The sequence below is a fragment of the Danio aesculapii genome, chromosome 7, assembly GCF_903798145.1.
Source record: "Danio aesculapii chromosome 7, fDanAes4.1, whole genome shotgun sequence".
NCBI lineage: Eukaryota > Metazoa > Chordata > Actinopteri > Cypriniformes > Danionidae > Danio > Danio aesculapii.
Genome location: NC_079441.1, coordinates 51,753,464 through 51,772,625, shown reverse-complemented (window position 1 = coordinate 51,772,625; position 19,162 = coordinate 51,753,464). Strand labels below are relative to the sequence as shown.

The following is a 19,162-nucleotide window of genomic DNA, read 5'->3' as shown; positions in this document are numbered from 1 at the left end:
GAGCTGTCTGTGAGCATTCATGACATGCTCTAATCATTAAGGTACTTAGAGTTAGATTGGAAAAACGAGTCGGATTTCCCCAGATGGTGATGCGATTCTCCTTTCGCTCTGCTGTGTGTTAGTTGTGATTGAGGCCCAGAGAATTTGTCAGATTTCGGCTTTCATTAGGCTTTGACATGACACAATATTACAAAAAGGAGTATCAAAACAAGCCTGTCTGTCTTTATTACAGTATTATTTCTAGTCATTTATTTCATGTTCAACTTAATTTTCATTTTTGGGAGAACTAACACTTTGGTTAATTTGTTCCCAACCTCTGAGATCCTCATTTGTCTTCAGAATACAAATGAAGATATTTTAGGTGGAATCCAAGAGCTCATCTTCCTCCATAGACAGCAAGTTGTTTACAGAAAAATGCCAAAATACATCCTCAAAACAGACCATATGACAGCAGTGGTTCAATCCGAATATTATCAAGCTCCGAAAGTATTTTTGTACACACGTAATACAAAAATAACAACTTTATTTAATGTTTTCTTTCTCCTCAGTGTCAGTATAGGGCGCACAAGTGAATGTGAGGTAATATGTAAGCCCACATGGAATCTTCGCGTGCAGAATTCCACCGATTTTTAGCCCATCATTAATTCTGTTTATTTTCTTGAGTAAATGTGTGTAAATTTATATTTATTCAGTTTTTTATTAATTACAGTAATATTATGGACTAATGTGAAAATGTTCATCTGATTTATGCACATTATTATATGAAAGACTTGCTTAGTTTACCAAATAAAGTGAATCTAATTGGATTTGCATTTTAAACATTAAATAAAACTTAAAAATATATTATTTTTATTTCACATGTTAAGGTTTTAGTTATGATACTCCCAAAATAATTCAGCAGAAATCCACAGATTTTTAGCCAAATTCTCAGCAGAAATAGCAAAAAACGCAGATTCCGTCTTGCCCTAGTAAAATGTAAGAGGAGGAGCCAAGCATGACACATGAATGTGTGCCCTATACTGACAGTAGCTATGTTTCCATCCAAAGATGCATATTAAATTAATGCGCAAAACAGTAATATCGAATAAAAGACGTGCGATCAAATCAGCGTTTTCATCCAGTGAGAACTAAATCGTTACTTCCTAATTCAGTGTTTCCCAACCCTGTTCCTGGAGGCACACCAACAGTACATATTTTGGATGTCTCCCTTTTCTGACCCATTAACTTCAGGTGTTGTAGTCTCTGCTGATGTTATGATAAGTTGATTCGGGTGTGTTTGATTAGGGAGAGATTGAAAATGTGTACTGTTGGTGTGCCTTCTGGAACAGGGTTGGGAAACACTGTCCTAATTAACTGGCGCCAAATATATAATAAATAATATTTTTTCTTTATTTAATATATGACTTGTGCCTCGGAAGGCAAATGGCGACATGCAATGAACACTAGGTGACGTTCAAAGTTTTATCCTACTCAGTTTTTAGTTTGTAATGCACATCTTCTAAATGTATGCACATCTTAGCGTTTCCATCAACCGTTTTTTTATGCGCATATACAAAATAAGCATAGCTATTTAAAAGAACCTTGAATAAAGTGGTTATTTTTGTTTTATGTATGTACTAAAGTGTTCTCAAAGCTTTGTAATATGAACCATTATTTATTGCTCTGTTTGAGGATGTTTTTTTGGTACCTTTCTGGAGTCAGAAACCTTGTTGTTTATTGAGGCTAAGAGAGCTCTCAGATTTCACCTAAAATGTCTTATGTTGTGTTCCGAAAACTAACTTAGGTTAGATTGGGACAACATGAGTGTGAGTAATTAATAACAGAAAATCATTTTTGGGGGTGAACTAATCCTTTAACTTGGATAAGTTTGATCACAAAGCTCCAGCTGTCTGTGTTTATTACCCCCACTGAGTGCATGTGTTGATGTCCCTACTTCCATCCATCACTGCCCATGGCTACAAGACAAAGAGCCTTTTCAGGAACCAATATGATAGAACAACAAAAGCAATTGAAAAGAATCACTTTGGTGATCACTAGCAATACAATCCAAGTCTACTAGAAATAAGCCATTAACTGAATACACTCAGCCAACTGATACTTTGTGTGGTCTGGAAAACTGTGAAGATGAGTTTCATCAATATAACAGTTAAAACTAATGTCTTGTTTCCTTATAAAACCATTTAAAGGGAGCATGTACAAAGCAAAAAAAGCTACAGAGGCAAATATTGCATATGTTCTGGAGTTCAGTGTTTGATCTGAGTGTATGCAGTTGGAGAAAAGCCATGTGCAGTAGATGATGGAGTTCCAGTTATGCTCCGGACACACTGCACCTATTATTGTGCTGCCTCCCTTGCTGCAGTATGGGTAATAAACTGCTTCACAGCAGCCCCCAACCAGAGCAATCAATGGCAAATTATCTTGCCAGATCGATGTCTGGGCTCTTAGAAGTTGCCTTACCAGCCAATGCAGAATGCTGAGACTCAGCAGCACAACGCAACCATTAGATATAAGTGCATCTGCTGTTAGATTGTGTTTGTGCTGTTGACATTTCTTTGTAGTAGTGTCAGTATGTAATGTTTAGATCTCTTTTGAATAGTGCTGGGCAAAGATTGTTTTCAGTTAATTGCCTACAAAATAAAAGTGTTTTGTTCCATAATATTTGTGTTTATGTATTTGTATTTTATTTATTTATTTATTTATATATATATATATATATATATATATATATATATATATATATATATATATATATATATATATATATATATATATATATATATATATGTATACCATGTCTCAAAAAACAAGCTATAATATATCATACAAAAATAACACTGCTAATTGTACTACAGGAATAAGAAAGACTAAATTTCGCACAGGAATAACAGCACAATCTGTGCACTAGAATAATCCTTTTATTTTCTTTGGCGATGACGTAATGATGATGGATTTATTTTTTTATTTATTCTTAGCTGCGTAAGGCTTAAATAAAAATGTTTTCGAACGTTTACATGAACGTCCAACGTTTACATGACCAGGATGATGAAGATGAAACCAGGGTGGACATTTCAGCAAGACAATGATCCAAAACACAGCCGAGGAAACTCTCAATTGCTTTCAGAGAACGAAAATAAAGCTGTGGAATGGCCCAGCCAAACACCTAAGCTGAATCCAATAGAAAATACCAATTAAAGATCAGATTTGATAGAAGAGACCCACAGAACCATCAAGATTTTTAAACTCTGTTGAAGTCTGTGAGGTGTCTTTAAGCGGCCATCAACAAAAAAGCCTTTTATATAAAGTATTCAACACATTTTAGTAGTTCAGTACTTTCTCCTTGTGTCATTTCATTGTTATTACACATAGCTCATTTTTCAGATTTGTTTGTTTTGCTTTATTTTTATGTGTGTATTGTTTAGGTATTTACCAAAATCTCGTTCAATTCCATGTCAACAGCTCCTTTAGAAATATTATTCCTAGGAAAAAACATGGCGTATTCAATATTAATTTTCCCTGCTGTATATTATGAAAATAAAAACCTTTTTAATGCAATTAACCGCAATTAATCTTTGCCCAGCACTACTTTTTTAATTATGTTTTAATTCTTTGCTTTGATTGCTCAGTTTGAGTTAAAAACATGTTTTATCAAAGGACAAAATAAAACAAATTATCTCTCACTTTGTTGTTGACCTTATGGATCTGTTCATTCATGTCTTGGCAGTGTGAAATTCTCTTGTTGTTGTTTTGTGTCAGCGTGCTTTGAAATAGCATTCAGATAGATTGTTTACAGGGTTTTTCTCTCCTAGAGGCAATGTTTAATAGGATGAGAGACAAACAAAGAAAAAGAAGCGACTGATAAGCTGGCTTTGCTAAATGTCTTGTTCTTTGACTCAAAGTTCAGTCAGGTAACAGCTTTCATCAGTATGAGCTGTTTGAAGTGAGCCACATTTTGCAGTCGGGGGTTGACAGATGCTGCCGCTTGTACATCTTGCGCTGAATGCTGCCAACGGATCTGAAAAAAAGCGGGCAGCTAAGATCAGGGGTGGAATTGAAAGTCTTTGCTTTCCCACAGAATAGACATACTGATGCCAGCCAGATCAGCGTCATCTCCTTTGCTATCGATTGAGTGGCTCCGGTTTCAGAACTGAAGACTGCTGAGAGCCTCATACAGGCAAAGTATTGCATTAGAAATCACAGTCTCACCCCTGAAGAGTCTGACAGAACTGAGTCTAGCATACAGATGAAATGGATTATATTAGCCTGAATTTTAGATTTCTTGAGTCTTGAAGAATAACTCGATGCAACATAGTGCTATCTGCAAACAAGAATAAAGGATATGTTGAATACTGTTTCACCTATTGTGATTGAGCTGCAAAATCAATTCATTTACTATGTACTGCCTAAGAATCATGAGGATTCTGTCAGAATTATGTTAAAGGCAGAGTATGTAATTTTTGCCACTAGAGGCCACATATTCACAACAAACAAATGCGTGGTTTGATGTTGTGGTGGCTGAGTAATGAATCATGAGAGTTGTCTTCTTCATTCTTCTGTAGTACTCCTGCAGAAATCATATGGATCAGATAAAGCTGTGATATACATCTTAAGTTTGTCTTATAACACACAACATGCGTTAAAGTGTCTTTGGTGTTTCCCTGTTTTCTATGTGATGTCATTGGCATGGTGACACTGGATACTGTGTCAGTAGTTAAAATACTTGTTTTTTCTAGATTTGAACATTCTTAGAAACATTTTAAATAATATACACTTTTAAATTTAAAAAAATGCAGTAAAAAAATGTGGTTGTCAGAACTTAACCATTAAAAATACAACCGGAACGATAAACCATTTTCAACATTTTACGGTAAACTACTGTATTTCATTAATTTATTGTAATACACACCAGTGTTTTAAAGTACCAACACTACACATCAAATATATTATAGAAACATACTGCTAACCAGATTTCTACTGTAGCATTTTGGCTTTTTTTTACCATTTGAAATTACATAAATTTTTTAAACTGTGTTTTATAAAATATACGGTAAAAAAACAGCAGCTGTGGTTTGCAGAACTTTACTATTAAAATATGGTAGAAACTGTAAGTCTCTATGTTATGGTAACTAATATATTTTATTATTTATAGTATTATACACCAGTGTTTTAAAGTACTAACACTTCACATAATGTATATTAAGGAAAAGTACTGTTAACCAGCTTATGTATTTCTACTGTAGCATTTTTACAGTTTTTTTTTTTACCATTGAACTTATTAATTTTTACAGTGTATGCACATGTATGTACAAACAGTGTACAAACAGTGTATATACAAAAAATCCATAAAATTTAGAGTAAAAATGGCAGCTGTGCTTGCCAGAACTTTGCCATTAAAAAATGGTAGAAACCATTAATAATTTTCTAAATTTTAAGGTGAATTACTGTATTTCATTTATTTATAGTATTATACACCAGTGTTTTAAAGTACCAACACTATACATCATATATATTATGGAAACATACGGTTAACCAGTTGATGGATTTCTGCTGTAGCATTTTTACATTTTTTTTACCATTTGAAATTACAGTAATTTTTACACTGTTCAAAAAAAAAAAAAAAAAACTATGATTAAAAAAAAACGCCAGCTATTGCCAGAACTTTACCATTTAAATACTGTAGAAACTGTAAATAAGTCTCTACAGTTTATGTTAAACTATTGTATTTCATTAATTTATAGTATTACACACCAGTTTTTTAAAGTACTAACTACAAATCATATATATTAAGGGAGCATACTGTTAACCAGGTTATAAATATTTACTGGAGCATTTAAAAAAACATTTTAATGTTGAAATTAGTCATTTTTTTACAGTACACTTTAACGAAATCCCTAAAATTTACAGTAATAAAACGGCAACTGTGGTTGCCAGAACCTAACCATTAAAAATACGGTATAAACTGTAAATAAGTTTTTGCATTTTATGGTAAACTATCGAATTTCATTCATTTATAGTTTACACACCAGTGTTTTAAATTACAAACACTACACATAATGTATATTAAGGAAATGTACTGTTAACCAGGTTATGTATTTTTACTGTAGCATTTTTACAGTTTTTTTTTTCATCGTTAAAATTAGTAATTTTTTACAGTGTATGTACAGTGTTTTAAAAAATCCATAAAATTTACTGTAAAAAATGGCGCCTGTGGTTGCCAGAAGTTTACCATTAAAAATACGGTAGAAACTGTAAATCATTTTCAAAATTTATGGTAAACTACCATATTTTATTAATTTATAGTATTACACATCAGTGCTTTAAAGTACTAACTACAAATTATATATATTAAGGGAGCATACTGTTAACCAGGTTATGAATAATTACTGTAGCATTTTTACAATTTTTTTTACTGTTGAAATTAGTCATTTTTACAGTACACTTAAAAGAATTCCATAAAATTTTACAGTAATAAAATGGCAGCTGTGGCTGCCAGAACTTTACCATTAAAAATATGGTATAAACTGAAAGTAAGTTTCTACATTTTACGGTAAACTATTGTATTCATTAATTTATAGATTTACACAGCAGTGTTTTAATTACTAACACTACACATTATATATATTACATGCTAGTCATGGCGACGTAGTGGTGCAGAAGGTAGTGCTGTCGCCTCACAACAAGAAGGTTGCTGGTTTGAGCCTCGGCTGGGTCAGTTGTCGTTTCTGTGTGGAGTTTGCATGTTCTCCCTGCGTTCGCATGGGTTTTCCCCACAGTCCAAAGACATGCGGTACAGGTGAATTGGGAAGGTTAAATTGTCCATAGAGTGTGAGTGAGTGTATGGATGTTTCCCAGAGATGGGTTGCGGCTGGAAGGGCATCCTCTGCGTAAAACGTGCTGGATAAGTTGGTGGTTCATTCCGCTGTGGCGACCCCAGATTAATAAAGGGACTAAGCTGAAAAGAAAATGAATGAATGAATGAATGAATGAATGAAATTCTAGTCATTTTGTACAGTGCAAGTAGATAAGTCAGCAAATATATAAGACAAAATATATAACAAATATTTTTTTAATAGAAAATCGTACATATTGTGACTTGTAAAGTAGGCTCTAGAAAAAGAAGATTTTAAAGAAACCAGACCTTTAAACTTAGTAGGTCGGTAGGCATTCTAGAACACTCTAGAACACTAGAATTTAAACTTTATTTAAACTTTATTCGAACCATGGGTCTAGGTGGTCTTTAGTGGCTGTTTTGTAAGCAATCTGCTCAAGTATGTTTACACTGAAAATAACAATTCATTGGATTTACTCAATTTACTCAGAGGTAAGTGGTTGCAAACAATTTATATGGTCTAAATTTAAACAAACTAAGTTGAACTTTACTCAATTTAATTTGTTCAATTCAGCCCATATAAATGGTTTGCAATCTCTTAACTTAAAAAATTGAGTAAATCCAATGAATTATTGCTTACAGTGTACAACTACCTCTAGATGTGAAAGTAGAAGCTCGAAGCAATTTATACCCTATTTCCACCTGTATTTGGTGGTATTTAACTAAGTGTACAGTAAATGGCTTTGTGAAATGTACCCAAAATGACTCACAAACAACGCAAGAACCGCGAGATAAAGAAACCCCAGAGCACCAGACTGCAGATGCTAACTAAACATTCCTCATTTTGATTTATTTACCCGTGTTGGAATATACAGAAGTAATGTCCCGTTTTGGCTAAGAAGAGGAAAATATATGCTTGTATATGATCAACGCACTGCAATGCAAAGTATCTCCATATTTCTCCCATCCAAACGGAGTTTAATGCATTCTGTTAATCTTGTAAGGGTATACATGTGTAATAAAGATGTTTTATTGATGTTGCAGCAGTTTTCTGGCATCTTCTCTCAGAAGTGGTATGAATCATGCTTTCAATAAGGAAGTGGAAGAAGGGCTGTGGGTTTGTTTTCAATTATGCGTTTCAATTCCACAACCTGGTGTTCTTTTAAAGCCTCCCTAGTATGCTGCTTAAGGGGTTCCTAATTTTGTTTTAGAGGTCTGTCAAGAGTCTGCAATCATTCAAGGTAAAAAAACAAAACAAAACACCTCTTACAAAAAAAATAACAGTGGCAGATAAAGTGTTTGATATGGTTGGTTCAAAGGTCTGGTTTCTTTAAAATCAGTTCTAAACCGCTCACCAAAGCAAACTTTTGGGGGGTCTGTTGTGTTTCTGCAATTGGTTGGTGTGTTCTAGAATGCGTACCGCAGCATACCGGGGCCTTTTTCCTTAAATATGAAGTGTTTTTAAGGTGTCTGGTGCATAGGGAGAGGAAATAGTATGTCTAGGGGGGTTGGGTTTATTTATTTATTTACATTTTGTAATTTAGCAGATGCTTTTTTCCAAAGCGACTTGCAATATTCACACTCTGCATTGTCATAAAAGAGGTGTGGAGCCTGATAAAAATTTGTAGAAAAAAATCCAACCACAAGTTGTGCATAACAAAAAATCTGAATGTATGTTAATACTAGATCTGGGTATTGCAATCACTTTGGCAATTCGATTTGATTTTTATTTGTTGTTTTGATTTTGTATTGATTCATAATCAATATTTCATCTAAAATGTTTTGCAGATATGGAAACCATAATTTAATATCAAGGCTGGTAACTGAAAGTCTTCTGCCTGGGTATATTACTAAAAACACATAGACTACAATAATTAGAGGGTGCACACAGTTTCTTTAACAATGTGTACTTTTATTTTAAATAACAATCACTGTAACAACAAAGCTTAAATGTGTATTTTTCAGGTACAGAAACTGAATAATATAATCAAATATAACACTGTGTACTGTAAATAAACCTCACTGTGTAAAATAAATAAATGTTTACTATTATTAAGGTTACAGCAGCTGTTCAGTAAATATTTCATTATCTTTTGTTGTTTGATTAATATTAAAAACAGCAGAAAAGGGATATTTTCACTCTAATACAATCCATATATGCAGCACACTGAGAAAATTACATCTACAATACATCATTTATCGAATACTTACATTCTACGAATGGAATTTCTATAACCAGTTAAATCCTCATCAATTTGAGCACATTGACATAAATATTGGACATAATTGAGTTTGTCCATTCAGATTACATGTAGGCGACTGAGACACGTTCCCATTTACATCTGTTGTTTATTTATTTTGAGCACATTTAACATCTGATTTCTTTAAGAAAATGCTTTTAGGTTGATGTATTCCACCAAACATTCTTTGTATTTAAAATACATCTAGTAGACATATAAACATGGACTTTTGGCTAAAACAAGGCTAAATTTTGTCTGTCAGTGACAATCTAATAGACAGCTAACAATAGTCCAAATTTAGCCTTGTTTTGGCAAAGGCATCTATGTTTAGATGTCTATGGATTTCTTTTTAAAGCACAAAAAAAATGCTTGCTGGTGTTTGGGGGCATATCCTGGCATGTTTACATGGGGTTCACATCTGGTTTTATCAGAACAGTATTTATCATGAAGGGGTCGTAAACAACATGGTTTTATTAAAAGTGAATGATTGGGACATGTAAATGTTACCCATTTAGTGTTAAATTATATGTATTGTATACTGTTAGACTTTGCTGCAAAAAGTCTTTTATTTACTGCAAAAAAGCAAAGTAAAAACCACATACATTCTTTGCATTTCATTACTGTGATTTGTACTACATTGTTGGTCCTTTTAAAACTTTTACAGTAACTTACTGCATATTAGGAATTTGCGGTATTCTACTGTAATCAAAGTAATCAAGTACTGCTACTGTATGAGATCGTTAATGAATAAATGAGTCACATGTTTGGAATCTATTCAAATCAATAGTAAATACTAAAAATAATGGTTTTATACTGCTAGCATGAAATGTAAATAAATTACAGTAAAAGTACTGTAAAAATTGTCATACTGTAAAATTAAAATGTGGTAAAAAGCATATTACCATGAAAAGAAGTTGCGTAAAGACTATTTTCCTGTAATATTCAATTGCGGAAATGCTATTTTAATGTAAAATGAAATAGCGGAAAGGTTATTGTACTGTAAAATTGTATTGCTATGAAATATTGAAATGCTATTTTACTGTAAAAAGAAATTGAATAAAGGCTGTTTTACTGTAAAATAAAATTGTGGTAAGGCTATTTTATTGTAAAACTAAAATGCAGAAAGGCTATTTTACTGTAAAATTAAATTGCGGAAAGACTATTTTACTGTAAAATGAAATTGCGGTAAGGCTATTTTTGTCACGGATTGGTCAGGCTCTCACGATCCCCACTCACGAAGATCACCATCACCTGACTTCTAATGAGCACACAGCTGCATCACATTCACGAGCACCAGATAAAAGCACAGCACTCCAGTCGCTCATTGTCCGGGCTCGTCTCGACGAAAGCGGACAACTGAGCGACCACTCAGCATAGTCATCCTCAGCTAAACAAACGATTTACTTACCTGTTCTCTTTGTATTCCTCCCTAGTCTTCCTGGTCCTCCCGTATCGTCCTGTCTTCCAGTCCTTCCAAGTCTGTGTCATCCTCTGTCAGCTGTATCTGGTGTGTGCTGTCCATCCTCGTGTATTCCTGTTACCCAGCCACGGAGGAGAAGACCCCAACATCATTCCTGATCCTCCTGGCTATCCTTCATGTGCTCCTTGTTGTCATTCAATAAACACCCTAACGTTTCCTTACCTCTGTCTCCTGTCCGCTTCATAACAGAAGCCCGGACCAATAACGACGACAACATGAGCACCCCCGATCACTTTCAAGAGCTGGTGGACCAGTTGAAGCGGATTCTACAGCCACCAGCTCCACTTTCCAACGCACCACCAGCACCGAGCACTTCCGCCTCCACAGTTTCTTCTTCGGCCCTTCCTTCCAGTCCCATGGCCCGACCAGCGCCCTACTCAGGCGGAGCGGGGGAGTGCAATGGTTTTCTGTTACAATGTTCCCTCATATTCGAAATGCAACCTTCTCTATATCCCACAGATAAGTCAAAGATCGCCTACATCGTATCTCTACTCTCTGGACCTGCACTTAAATGGGCTGAGACGATCTGGAACCAAGCCGGGCCGGTCATGAATTCCATCACTACCTTCACGGAGTATTTCAAAGAGGTGTTTGGACGTTCTGATGGGGAAGTAGCCGCTGGAGAGCAGCTGTATCATCTAAAGCAAGGTACTCTATCTACACAGGAATATGCTCTCCGGTTTCGCACTCTAGCAGCTGCAAGTGGATGGAATGAGAGATCGTTGTTGACCACGTACCGGCTCGGCTTGGAACCCACTCTCCGAATCCAACTGGCCACATTAGATGATACAATGGGTCTGGAGAGATTCATCCAACATTCTCTCCGATGTTCCGATCGTCTTCGTTCCTATCAACAGGACACCATCACCCCCTCGTCTGCACTCCTCCAATCGCCTGAGTCAACAGCCTCTCCAGAACCAGAACCCATGATAATAGAGTCTGGAAGACTGACATCAGCGGAACGACAGAGGAGGCTGACCCGGGGTCTGTGTCTATACTGCGGTGTCAGTGGACACACCCGTATGGAGTGTCCCCTTCGTCCCATTCGGACTTCAGTGAGTGTATTCAGTACGAATATTGAACAATGTAAACCACTTACTACCACCGTACAAATAACTACTGCCTCTATTTCTCTCCTTGTCACAGCCCTCATCGACTCCGGGTCAGCAGGGAACTTCATCTCCCAATCCCTCTGTCGTCAACTCCACCTCCGTACTGAGGCGTCCTCGCATATATACCAGATACAACCGATAACCCAGTGCACTCGATCTTCGACCCGTATCCATCGACAATGCGAAGACATCCTTCTTCAAGTGGGGGTGTTACATCAAGAGAGGATTCAATTTCTGGTTCTGGAGGGTGCAAATATGGACATCATTCTAGGGCGCCCGTGGCTGGTGAAGCACGATCCCATCATCTCTTGGGGCACAGGAGAGATAAAGAAATGGGGATCTGGATGTACACCTGCCTGTTTTCCAAATCTCCCTCTTCAAGGTCGGAACCCCATTTCTTTGTTTGCAACATCGGTCGAGAGCCCTCCTGAGAAGCAGTCTATCCACATTCCTAAGGAGTACAGCTCCTTTCATGATGTCTTCTGCCCCAAGAGAGCTTCCCAGCTACCGCCGCATCGGCCATGGGACTGCGCGATCGACCTAGTTCCAGATGCCCAGTTGCCAAGAGGTAGGATCTACCCGCTCTCGCTTCCAGAGAATCAGGCAATGGAAGATTACATAAGGGAGGCTCTGAGTCAGGGGTACATACGTCACTCAAAATCACCAGCCGCCTCAAGCTTCTTCTTTGTGGCCAAGAAGGACGGAGGGCTGCGTCCATGCATCGACTACAGGGTCCTAAATAACGGTACAGTAAAATACCGATATCCCCTTCCTCTGGTACCAGCCGCTTTGGAACAGCTCCGAGAAGCTAAAGTCTTCACTAAATTGGACCTCCGCAGCGCGTATAATCTGATAAGAATACGTGAGGGGGACCAATGGAAGACAGCATTCGTGACCCCTACTGGCCACTATGAATATGAGGTCATGCCTTACGGTCTGGTCAACGCCCCCTCCGTATTCCAAAACTTCATTCATGAAGTCCTCCGGGAGTTTCTTCACCACTGTGTAATAGTGTACATAGATGACATCCTCATTTACTCCCGGAGTGAGGCCGAACATCGCCAACACGTTGCGGAGGTCCTACACACATTGAGAGAACATCACCTCTACCTCAAAGCGGAGAAATGCTCATTCCACCAGAAGTCGATTCATTTCCTGGGATACATCATTGACCAAACCGGTATACGTATGGATGGGAAGAAAATTGAGGCTGTTCTATCCTGGTCAGAACCCACTTCCATTAAGGAGCTCCAGAGGTTTCTTGGGTTTGCTAACTTTTATAGACGATTTATCAAGGACTACAGCAGGATTACATCACCTCTCACTAATCTCCTCAAGGGTAAACCCAAAGGACTGGAGTGGACCAAAGAAGCAGCCGCAGCCTTCCGCCTTCTTAAGAAGGAGTTCACAAGGGCCCCACTCCTGACTCATCCTGACCCAAATCTTCCTTTCGTGGTGGAAGTGGACGCATCCACCACCGGCGTCGGGGCAGTATTATCTCAACATCATGATACACCGCCCCGACTGCATCCCTGTGCCTATTTCTCTCGGAAGTTGAGCCCGGCGGAGCAGAATTACAGCATAGGAGACAGGGAGCTTCTAGCAATCAAGCTAGCCTTGGAGGAGTGGCGTCACTGGTTGGAGGGAGCCAAACATCCGTTCCAGGTGATCACAGATCACAAAAACCTCCAGTACATCAAAGAGGCCAAGAGACTATGTCCACGTCAAGCCAGATGGTCACTTTTCTTCTCACGTTTTGATTTCTCCATTTCCTATCGTCCAGGACCCAAGAATCTAAGAGCAGACGCTCTCTCTCGTTTACACGAGCATCACGATCATGAAGAACTCCCAACGAAGATTCTTCCCGAACACATCTCCATTTGTCCGATCACCTGGAACGCTCCTCCAGTCGTTGCCACTCCGGAAGCTCCTGCTCCGCCGGGATGCCCTCCTCATCGGCAGTTCATACCACCTGAACACCGGGTAGATCTGATCCACTCCTTACATACCTCGCTAGGCACTGGACATCCAGGGATCAACAATACTCTCTCGCTAGTATCCCAACGATTCTGGTGGCCAAACATGGCAAGGGATGTGAGGCAATATGTTCAGGGCTGTAAGGACTGTGCCCAATCCAAGAGCCCACGTCATCTACCCGCAGGAAAGCTCCATCCCTTGCCGATTCCGAACCGTCCCTGGTCACACCTAGGAGTGGACTTTATCACTGACCTCCCTTCGTCAGAAGGTAATACCTGTATTCTAGTCATAGTAGATAGATTCTCAAAGTTTGTCAAACTAATCCCTCTGAAAGGTCTTCCCACAGCCTTTGAAACTGCCGACAATATCTTTAATCAAGTCTTCAGGTCATTTGGTATTCCAGAAGATATTGTGTCGGACAGAGGTCCACAGTTCATCTCACGTCTATGGAAAGCCTTCTTCAAGCTCCTAGGTGTGGCCGTCAGCCTCTCTTCTGGATATCATCCCCAAACCAACGGGCAGACAGAGAGGAAGATTCAGGAGGTGGGACGGTTCCTGAGGACCTTCTGCAGTGGTCACCAGAACTCCTGGAGCCAGTATTTGGGCTGGGCAGAATATGCCCAAAATTCACTGCGGCAACCCTCCACCGGACTCACGCCATTCCAGTGCGTCCTGGGCTTCCAACCACCGCTCTTTCCCTGGGATGGCGAACCATCTGATGTCCCCGCAGTGGATCACTGGTTCCGGGAGAGCGAGAGAGTCTGGGACGAGGCTCATCAACATCTGCAGAGGGCAGTCCGTCGAAGCAAGGTAACCGCCGACAGGAGAAGGTCTGAAGAACCCAGATACACACCCGGACAAAAGGTGTGGCTATCCACCCGGGACATACGCATGCGACTGCCCTCTCGCAAGTTAAGTCCCCGATTTGTTGGTCCCTTCACCATCGTGGAACAGGTTAACCCCGTCACCTACAAACTACAATTACCCTCTCACTACCGTATTCACCCTACATTCCACGTATCACTCCTGAAACCCTATCACGATCCTGTTCTTCCCTCCACAGAGCCTGACCACGAAGAGGAACCCCCTCCTCCACTGCTCCTAGAAGAAGGAGCCGTCTACGCAGTGAAGGAGATCTTGCGTTCCCGACGTCGTGGTGGCCAGTTGGAGTACCTGGTGGACTGGGAAGGGTACGGCCCCGAAGAAAGGACATGGGTTCCCAGAGCTGATATTCTCGATCCTAGTCTCATGGTGGAGTTTCATGAGAGCCACCCTGAGTTCCCAGCGCCTAGAGGCAGAGGGAGACCACCACGGCGTCGGAGGTGTCGGCCCTCAGGAGCGGGCCCTGGGGAGGGGGGTACTGTCACGGATTGGTCAGGCTCTCACGATCCCCACTCACGAAGATCACCATCACCTGACTTCTAATGAGCACACAGCTGCATCACATTCACGAGCACCAGATAAAAGCACAGCACTCCAGTCGCTCATTGTCCGGGCTCGTCTCGACGAAAGCGGACAACTGAGCGACCACTCAGCATAGTCATCCTCAGCTAAACAAACGATTTACTTACCTGTTCTCTTTGTATTCCTCCCTAGTCTTCCTGGTCCTCCCGTATCGTCCTGTCTTCCAGTCCTTCCAAGTCTGTGTCATCCTCTGTCAGCTGTATCTGGTGTGTGCTGTCCATCCTCGTGTATTCCTGTTACCCAGCCACGGAGGAGAAGACCCCAACATCATTCCTGATCCTCCTGGCTATCCTTCATGTGCTCCTTGTTGTCATTCAATAAACACCCTAACGTTTCCTTACCTCTGTCTCCTGTCCGCTTCATAACAATTTTACTGTAAAATGAAATTGCAGAAACGCTATTTTATTGTAAAAAAATACATTGCGGAAAGGCTATTCTACTGAAAAATTTAATTGCAGAAATGCTTTTTTACTGTAAAATGAATTGCAGAAAGACTATTTAACTGTAAATCTAAATTGCGGAAAGGATATTTTACTGTAAAATGAAATTGGGGAAAGGCTTTTTTACTGTAAAATGAAATTACGGAAAGGCTATTTCACTAAAATTAAACTGCGGTGACTATTGTACTGCAAAATGAATTTGCAGAAAGGCTATTTGACTGTAAAATGAAATTACGGTGAGGCTATTTTACTGTAAAATTTAATTGCAAATAGGCTATTTTATTGTAAAATTTGATTGCGGAAAGCATATTTTACTGAAAATTTTATTGAGGAAAGGTTATTTTACTGTTACATGAAATCACGGAAAGGCTATTTGATTGTAAAATTAATTTGCGGTAAGGCTATTTTACTATAAATTGAAATTGCGGAAAGGCTATTTTACTGTAAAATGAAATTGCGGAAAGGCTAATTTATTGCAAAACACATTTACAAGTAAGTTACTCTAAAGGGGCAGTTGCGTTAACTTGCCAACAACAGTGATGCCAGTAAGTTACCGCAAAAATACAATAAAATGTTGTACAGTGTTGTTGTGTTATTTAAATATTTTTTTTTCCAAGGTTTGAGTGTTCAAATAGCTGCAATCCCCACAAGATTAGTTTTATAAGTAAAATTATTAGTAATGTATTATTAGGTCTGTTATAAGCATGTAGAATGTAAAAATCTATTTTAAGTGAATTCAATATCATTTTTCGTGAATTTGTCACATTGTCTCAACATCTCAACAAACATGTAACATTAAACGAGTGCTATGGATTCTCAGAAGAAAATTTGAGCTCTTAGAACTGTTTTCTAAATTATATTGCCAAAATTCTAGTGAATCACCATTCTGAGAATTTCCTTCTCCTCACGTGTGTAACAGATGAACAATTCTGTGAATGCTTAATCTAGATTTAAACCTGTCCCTGAGTAATCGTGTGCTAGTGTGACATTTACAGCCCTGCGGTCCCACTATGTATGAGGAGAGAGAGAGAGAGTGTGAAAACGGTGTTGGAAGTGTGAATGTGTGCGTAAACAGATTCATAAATTCCCTCTTCCTGATTCCAGCCCTCATCTCAGCAGGGCGGCTTTTCGTTGTTTGACAGGGAGCTTTGAAAAGGTCACTGGGACTTGAATCACCATTAACCTCGCCCCTCCCCGCTCTCTCACACAGGGAAACTGGAGAGCCAGAGCCACCAAAGTGCCAAGAAGTGTTTAATGCAGCCAGCGTGACCTGAACAAAGCCACGGCGGTCAAGAGACGAGGAACAGAGGATCCCTGTGGAAGCCTCACGTTGGCTGTGTTGTGCCTCACTGGGAATCGTAACACAGAGCTACAAATGGTGATTAATGAATCTTATGAATGACCAAATTGAATCTTTTTGGATTCTTTTTGAAATAAAAGGTTGAAAGGACTTGCGTATCTGTTTGTTTGTTTTTTGGAAATAGCTGATTTTATAGACACCTAGAGTTAAACAGTGGAGTTTTACCTTTTTTGAATCCATGCAGTCGATTACTGAGTCTGATGGGAGCACTTTTAGCTTAGCTTAGCATACCATAAATAATTGAATTGAATTAGACCATTAGCATATCGCTAAAAATAATTTTTTAAGAGTTTTGATGGTTTTCCCTACATAGGGCTTGACTCATCTTCAAAAAAAAATTTTTGTGAGATGCTAATGGTCTAATCTGATTCAATGATTTATGTTAAGCTAAGCTACAAGTTCTTTTTTGGAAATAGGCTGAGTTAAACAGTTGAGTTTTACAATTTCTGAATCCATTCAGTCGATCTCTGAGTCTGGCCGAAGCACTTTTAGCTTAGCTTAGCATAAATCATTGAATCGGATTAGACCATTAGCATATATATATATATATATATATATATATATATATATATATATATATATATATATATATATATATATATATATATATATATATATTTTTTTTTTTTTTTTTTTTTTTATGTTTGATGATTTATTTTCTATATAAAGCTTGACTCTTCTGTAATTACACCATGTACCAAGACAGACAGAAAAGGAAAGTTGTTATTTTCCAGGTTGATATTTAGTTTAGGTCAACTTTGATATCACGCATCACTGTTACTTAGCTTGGGACTATTACAACAACTTTGCTGTCGGTCTTACTACACAATGTAAGTCAAGAGTCAAGCTTTAAATAGGAAAATTATCAAAACACTTCTTTTTTTTTATTTGAGCGAGAGGCTAATGGTCTAATCCGATTCAATGGTTTAAGCTAAAATGAGCTAAAAGTGCTCCCGTCAGATCCAGAAATTGTCTGAATAGATTGAGGGGACTATTTTCAGGTGCTGCGTAATATCATTGCATTTCATAACAACTTTGCCATCGGTTTTAGTACACAATATAACTACAGAGGAGTCAAGCTGTAATTAGGAAAATTATCAAAACACTTTCTTTTTTTATTTGAACGAGATGCTAGTGGTCTAATCTGATTCAATGATTTATGCTAAGCTAAGATAAAAGTGCTCCCGCCAGACCCGGAGATTGTCTGAATACATTGAGGTGACTATTTTCAGATGCTGCGTAATATGATTGCAAATCATAACAACTTTTCTGTCGGTTTTAGTACACAATATAACTACAGAACAGTCAAGCTTTAATTAGGAAAATTATCAAAACACTTTGATGCTAATGCAAGATGCTAATGGTCTAATCTGATTTAATTATTTATGCTAAGCTAAGCTACAATTATTATCTGAATATATTGTAAAAACATTGCTTAAACTTAACTGTATAACCTTGTAAAAATGTCCTTTTTCCCAACAATGTTGAGTACATTGCACCATTTTAAAACATAACTCATTTGTTATAATTCAGGTTATTTTGCGTTTAATACCGGCATATAATTAACCAGCTCCCTTTTAATCTCAATTGGATTTCCAGCTCATAAAGCTGAGCGTCTGAACCTGAACCGGTTGGCTGAGCATGGAATTTTCTGCCTACTAAAGAGGCAATTGTGCTGGAGAGCTCATATTGGAGCTGCTCTTGTTATTTGGGCCACAATGGCTGTCAAAGCCAGAGCCTCTCAGGTTTTGGGCTTGCTGCTCTCCAAGTGATTGAGTGGCCTCTTTGTGACACAAGCATCTCTGCACCAGAAAGAGCAAATGACTGGCTCCATTAATGGTGGATTGCATGATGGGAACTGCATTGAAGTAGCCTGCCGTGCAGTGAGCGTATATTTCCTCTTCCCTTGCAAAAAAAGGACGTCGGCCATTGTATGTAGTTTAGGGTTAGGTTTCATCTTCAGCAGTCTGTTCAATAGATTGGTTTGTTTTTGTTGTTGTCCAATATGTCATGTGGGTTTTTGGATGAATCTCACAAAATGTCAGAATAAATCAATGTTTTTATAGTTTTTTTATATCACCAAATTCACATTTATGTAGTTCAAATGTTTGAAAATTATTATAAAATTGAAATAATTTTTAATCTTCATATAGTTATTTTGTACTTTATTTTTGTTTTTTTGTTTTTTATTTGAGCGAGATGCTAATGGTCTAATCTGATTCAGTGAATTATGCTAAGCTAAGCTAGAAGTGCTCCAACCAGA

General features: G+C 38.2%; 1 protein-coding gene across 2 annotated transcripts in view; it reads left to right on the top strand.

Moving 5' to 3' along the window:
• The window catches only part of trip4 (thyroid hormone receptor interactor 4), a 164,722-nt gene extending 147,733 nt beyond the window's left edge, over nt 1-16,989 (top strand). Inside the window, exon 13 of one of the 2 annotated variants that reach the window (XM_056462138.1) lies at nt 16,750-16,989. In XM_056462138.1, the coding sequence (XP_056318113.1) occupies nt 16,750-16,808 (59 nt within the window). In that variant the 3' untranslated portion in view covers nt 16,809-16,989. Of the gene's footprint in view, nt 1-10,499; nt 10,703-16,749 lie in introns of those variants that run through there. The other variant, XM_056462137.1, reaches the window with a different exon arrangement.
• The last annotated feature ends 2,173 nt before the right edge of the window (nt 16,990-19,162 follow it).